This window comes from Oryzias melastigma, linkage group LG1 (genome assembly GCF_002922805.2).
Source record: "Oryzias melastigma strain HK-1 linkage group LG1, ASM292280v2, whole genome shotgun sequence".
Classification (NCBI taxonomy): domain Eukaryota; kingdom Metazoa; phylum Chordata; class Actinopteri; order Beloniformes; family Adrianichthyidae; genus Oryzias; species Oryzias melastigma.
In genome coordinates, this window is record NC_050512.1 from 31,431,182 (window position 1) to 31,437,256 (window position 6,075).

The 6,075-nt window shown below is 43.2% G+C and overlaps 3 protein-coding genes across 6 annotated transcripts in view; all 3 read left to right on the forward strand.

Annotated features, from left to right (window-relative positions):
- LOC112157183 (B-cell receptor CD22) overlaps positions 1–6,075 on the forward strand; it is an 821,740-nt gene that overhangs the window by 787,754 nt on the left and 27,911 nt on the right. The window lies entirely within an intron of this gene.
- Positions 72–503, forward strand: LOC112157203 (histone H2A). Its single transcript, XM_024289816.2, has one exon. The coding sequence runs from the start codon at positions 114–116 to the stop codon at positions 498–500; it is 387 nt and encodes a 128-aa protein (XP_024145584.1). The 5' UTR covers positions 72–113; the 3' UTR covers positions 501–503.
- Positions 1,680–5,527, forward strand: LOC118599315. 2 transcript variants are annotated; one of them, XM_036214154.1, is made up of 2 exons: positions 1,680–1,948; positions 3,506–5,527. In XM_036214154.1, exons 1-2 carry the CDS (start codon positions 1,930–1,932, stop codon positions 4,999–5,001), a joined length of 1,515 nt encoding a protein of 504 aa, XP_036070047.1. In that variant the 5' UTR covers positions 1,680–1,929; the 3' UTR covers positions 5,002–5,527. The 2 variants fall into 2 exon arrangements, with proteins under 2 accessions (XP_036070047.1, XP_036070048.1); XM_036214155.1 differs by having other exon boundaries at positions 3,509–5,527.

The window sequence follows — 6,075 nt, forward strand, 5'->3', positions numbered from 1 at the left end:
TCCTCTGATTGGTCTGGCAGGAACCGTCCCGCGCTCGCGACCATTTAAAAGAGGCAGAGCGGCGCTGAGACTCATTTTCTCTTCTGGTCAGAGTCAGGAAAGAACATTGAAAAATGTCTGGACGCGGAAAGACCGGCGGCAAAGCCCGAGCCAAGGCGAAGACCCGCTCCTCCCGCGCTGGGCTGCAGTTCCCCGTGGGTCGTGTCCACAGGCTGCTGCGCAAAGGCAACTATGCGGAGCGTGTGGGAGCCGGAGCCCCCGTGTACCTGGCCGCCGTGCTGGAGTATCTGACCGCTGAGATCCTGGAGCTGGCGGGAAACGCCGCCCGCGACAACAAGAAGACCAGGATCATCCCCCGTCACCTGCAGCTGGCTGTCCGCAACGACGAGGAGCTCAACAAGCTGCTGGGCGGAGTCACCATCGCTCAGGGCGGCGTGCTGCCCAACATCCAGGCGGTGCTGCTGCCCAAGAAGACCGAGAAGCCCGCCAAGACCAAGTAGACCCGGGAACCCAACAACAACACAACGGCTCTTTTAAGAGCCACGAACGTAACACTGAAGAGCAGAAATCCTCTGGAGATGAAGCTGAAATATGGATTATAGATTAGTTATTTATGGGCAAATCTGCTTTACTGCTGTAAAATTCTGACCAAATGGGTTAAAATAAAATGCATGCTTTATATTTTAGCTTTAGTCAATTCTTTGATCTAATTTGTAATTGGGTAAAACTCACTGCTATACTGGTTGTGAATTCACAGTACATGACGGGTGGGTGAGAAGTACATGGTTATGATGTTCAACATTGATATTGATACTTTGTTCCATTAAATATGCGGGGCACGAACTTGATGCTAATAAAAATGTCGGAGTAAGTAAAATCATCTGAAGTGAAGATTCATCGTCAGTTCAACATGACAAAAATAAAACCACAAACTATTATTTTGGTAAATAAAGGTCAGTCATGAATGAACATAGGCACTAGTAGACAAAAGCAACAATTAAACACATGGAAATACAACTCATGTAAGTACACAATTGTTAAATAAATAAATTAGGTCAAAGTACAAATTATTGTAGATATAAACTAAATTTTGGCTTTTTGATCACAAACTCTCCAAGGAAATGTCCCGTCAGGTCTTCTGGATGTATTCCTATGTGGGTGAAAGATTTCAAGATTTTTTGAGGTGATTATTCGTTGTGTGAAATTGTTTTCAAACCACTAATGTCAACTACGGTGGCCCTGAAGTGCAAATCAGGTCAACAAAATGACAGAAAACTGGATTACATCTCAGAAAACAAAAATCATTTCCATAAATCAAAATGAAAACAGAACACAACGAGAAACCACAATAGATATTATGGGATATCACTGATTGGATGATAATATCCAGTATCTTCATATCAGATAACCTTCAGGTGAAATTATGGACAAATGTCCTCATCCAATCAGCAACATCCCATAATACTTACATGTTTTGTTTTTTTCATTTTATTTTGTTTATTGTTAATTACTTTTTTTTCTCCACATTTTGATTTCTGGAATTGTGTTTCAAAATGTGATGATGATTTTTAAAAATATTTCGTTTTCTTTTTTAATTGTTGTTGTTTTGATAATGTTTTTGCATTTACTGCTCTGTTGACGTGATTTTGCAGTAAACAAAACCACACGTTTACAGTCACTAAAACCTTGAATGGATGCTAGAATGCTGAGTGTGTTGGAGATGTTTGGTGCAGAGATCCTGCTGATAAGAAGTTCCTCTGGAGGAGGCAGGATGAACCAGCAGGGGAGGTGTTGGATGTGGGCCGTCACAGAGGAAGACGCCGTTTCAGTCACTCTGTGTTCTGCACGGCAGCTGTCAGAAACTTCAGGAGTCTGAAGAAACAAATCCAGACGTTTCCTCACAGCGACAGCAGCTCTGCTGAGGACAACATGGAGAACAAGAATCCTGGTAAGACTCTGGTTTCACTTCATCTCTTTATCCATGCTCGTCTTCACCATCAATTCATGACTGATGACTTTAACTGGTGATGTCACATTCTAGTCTTCTAAAATGTGATGTTTTCTCTGTTTGGGGGATTTTCTGTTTTCAAAATGAGTTATTTTGTAGTTTCTGGGATCAGCTTTTCTGTCACATGGACTCACTGGCTGCTGTAGTCAGATCCTCATCCTGGCAGCACGCCGCCTCGGCTGGTTAAACCTGATTAACCGGTTGGTCTGCAGTGTGACTCTGCAGGTACATCATCCGTTACCTGAGACGCTCAGAGCGTTTACACCTGTTTAGCAAACAGAAGGTCGAATCTGGTCAGTTTGAATCCATGTTTCAAACTTTTTAAATGAAACTGGAATAAATGTTTAATATTTTGTTTTAAATGTTCCCAAAGTAAAATAGTAAATGTTCTAATTCCTGATGGAGGAATGTCCAGCTCAGTATCACCTGCATGTGACTGTAAACATCTTTTTTATCGGTTTAAACATCTTCTGAAAGAAAAATGTGGTAAAACAACGACATTACTCAAGAGTTTATCTCAGATTTCTCTGATTCTGTTTTTGCTCTAAAACATTTGAACTAAATCCATCCAGAAACCTTCAGAATCGTCTTTGTGTCATTGATCAAAAGCCAAAAGCAGGAAGAGTTTCTGTAATGGTGGTTAACTGATGTCCTTCTGGAAGAGAGGAACACTTTGGTTCTCATTTCAGGTTTTCTAAAATCATTGAAAAAATGACTTTTTCTAAGGTAATATTTCAACTATTCAAAAGTGTGTTCAGATGAAAGACGGTGACAGCGTCAGTCAGTCAATCGTGGGGTTTCCTTCTGGTTGTGTTGGCGTCCTCTGTAGACGCCGTGATCGTGTTGCAGCCGCTACATCCTCAAACGTTTTGTTTTGTACACAGACGTCTGCAGGTGGTTTTCTGCTGTTCCAGAAACCGTCGCTCCTCTTCACTGTGGAATACAAAAAATACTTAAAGAGAACAGAATCATTAGAAACCAGCTGACCCGTGAAGTGACATTCTGACCCGTCAGTCAGCAGACAGAACTTCTAGCTAAACTTGGAGTCTAACTGTATTTGATTTGGCTCATTTGGAACTGAACCGCCTCCATTTGGATCTGATTTGGTTTCTGTCATTGTTGACTTTTTGTTACGTCTTTATCCAACAAATGTGGATTTAAATATAGATTATTGTTTGATTGACAGACACAGACATCAACAACTTATGACTTTGGACTTTGTTAAAGTTTTGATTTTTTAAGTGACTTTTTGATCAGATTAACATTAATGTTTATTTTATTTTATATCCTCAGTCAATAAAATGGTAACCAAATGTTGACATATTATTTAAAATGATGGTAAAATAATCATCTGTTCTCCTATAAAACTGTTAAATTCTATGTTGTCACTAGTAAGTCTTTCTCTGATTTATGGTTTTATTCTTCTTCAAACTGAGATTTAGAGAGAATATTTTCTAAAGTATAAAAATGATGAAACTGAATGTGTTTCTGTTCCAGCAGACGTGAACAGGCTGAAGGAGGCGGTCCTGGGCTTTGCTTTGGGGGCGTTAGGAGGCTGCATTCTGGGCGTCACTGAGGATCCAGTAGACCGGATCCTCCTGGTGATGACTGCAGAAGGTCCACTGACTCCTGTCATGCAGGAGGTGCAGACGGTGGGTCCTCTGGGTCTCGGCACTCTCCTGGGAGCCACGGCGTTGACCACGGCGACCACGTCGGTTATAGCCGGCGTGATTCTGGCTGCAGCGGTGGCTTCAGTGTTTGTGGCCCTGAAGAACTGCGGGGCCTCCTTCACGCCGTCTGCCGGCTTGTGGGTGTCTGCGGGGGTCGCCGGCGCCTTTGGGACCACATTAAGTGGAGCCACCTTTGGGGCCACTGTTGAATGGATCGTAAACAGGTACAGCATGGTGGGACTGTTTTGGACTCTGAGCCTGTTTACAGTCCTCAAACCGCCTCTTAGCTTCCTGTTCAAAATCCTCTGGAGCCGAGGAGAAGCATGCTGCAGTCTGGGGTCAGAGGTCAGCTCCAGGGAGAGGGAGCAGATTGAAATGGCGCAGTGGCAGCAGAGACAGCGGCTGGCGATGCAGATGGAGCAGAGGATCCTGACTCTGGAGAAAGGAGGCAGCCCAAACGGAGCGGTTTCCAGGGAAACACGAGCCTACGAGCAAAGGGAGAGGGAGGAGCTAGAGAGGAGGAGGACGGACAAGGAAGAAGCTGAGATGCAGCAGAGAACCATCCAAGACTGGATCAACACAGTGGTGATCAAGCACGTCGACTTCCTGGCCTTTTCTGGGATCCCGATGACAGTGGTTGCCATAGTAACCTCCGGGTTCGGCATGTCTGGTTACGGAGACCATCAGGCCGCGCTCATCGCTCTTTTGGCTTTAGTTGCAATCATTACGTACTTTCTTCTGAGTTCCAACAACTTTAAGTTCTGGATGCTGGTTGGATGCATGGGGATGTTAGCCACCTTTGTCATCGCCATGCTCACTCTGCACGCCGGCCAGACGGCCCTGATGGACGCCAAGAAGATGAGAGCGGCGGGGCGGAGCCAGAGCAGAGAGGACATTGGCAGCAGGATGAACCTCCAGTCCTCTCTAGAAGCTCTGAATGCAGCTTTCTTTGTGGCCAAACTGTGTCAGTTGGGTCTGGGGGCTACAGTTGGGGGGGCCCTGGTGAGGCGAGGAGCTGGGGAGGCTAAAGTGATCGCGGGGGCGGCGGCGCTGGCTGGAAGTTTGCTAGCAGGACAAGTGGTTTTGGCCCCCGCTCTGAGTGAGGGGGGGAACGCTGGAGCGCTGCTGGGTGTGGTCGCTACGGCGGGGGTGTCTGTTGGGGGGGCGGCGGCTGCAGCTGGAGGCTCCTCCTCCTGGTGGGGAACTCTAGCAACAATGGGAGGGTTGGTTTTAGGGGCGTTGGCTTTGGGACAATGGCACGCCGTTAACATTGGACTGCAGGTGCCGGCGGCTTTTGTCTTTGCCATGATCAATCCGTTTTAGTCCGTTTGTCCTCAGAGGATAAAATCCTGAACTTAGAGGTAAAGGAAGTCATGATGGACGCTTAAGAGGTAGTTAAGATAATCTGACTCATCGGTGCTCTTCAGAAGAATATTGTGAACAATGTGTCATTTATTTGAACTTTACATACTTGATTGTTTACAGAGTACAAACACATATACCGGTAAATGTTTTTAAAACTGAAAGTCTTGTTGATTAGAAAAGACATCACTCAGGTTGGAGGTTTTGTCCTGAAACTCCTTCACTAAGTATCTTTTATCAAATGAATTAAATGTATTCTGTTTTTGTTTATGTAGCTCATTATCGTTAATGAGATAATTGTATATTTAATTTGGGCTGAAACAGAACAAAGGCGGTTGGAGTTGATAAGCTTTTAGCTTCATCCAAAGTCCTTTTTCAAACTGAACATCTTTTATTACATTCAAGATTGACTGTGGGATAATTTGCATTGTTTCTTTTATTTTTGTTTGTTTGTTTGTTTGACGGTTTTTTGTCTTTCTTTTGTTGTTGTTCTTGTTTGAAAATAAAATTATTTAAAAAAAATGATATAAAAAATGTCCAATATGTGTTGCTATTCTAAAATAAACTTAATTATTTTCAGCTTTAAATGTTCTGTTTTTTAAGTTTCAAAACTTAAAATTTCTATTTTAAAACTTTTTTCCTCTTTTTTCAGTTTCAAATCGTTCAAATCTAAACATCATATTTATTTTAGAAGTACTTATATTGAGCCCAAAGTATTTCAGTATTTTGGGGAATTACAGGCTGAACTCTATTCATGCATAGTAATGAAACAAAAAGAGGAAAGAAAGCTTTAAATAACTGACTTTACTGCACAAAACCACAGAAGAGAACAAACAGAAGCCACATCCTTCAGTTGTTGAGACTTTTTTACTCTGTTAGCCTCAAACACCCCGGACCTTCATGAGGGATACTACAGAGCAGAGGAGCAGCATGACTTTGACGGCAGCAGCAACTTTCTTCTGTGTCTGACAGGTATCGGATGTGTTCTTTGTGTTTGTTATCCAACACCTGGAATGTTTTTTTTTTTTTTTTCCC

What these genes read in the sequence shown, in the direction of transcription:
- LOC112157203 (XM_024289816.2), top strand. Translation starts at nt 114, where the DNA reads ATGTCTGGACGCGGAAAGACCGGCGGCAAAGCCCGAGCCAAGGCGAAG.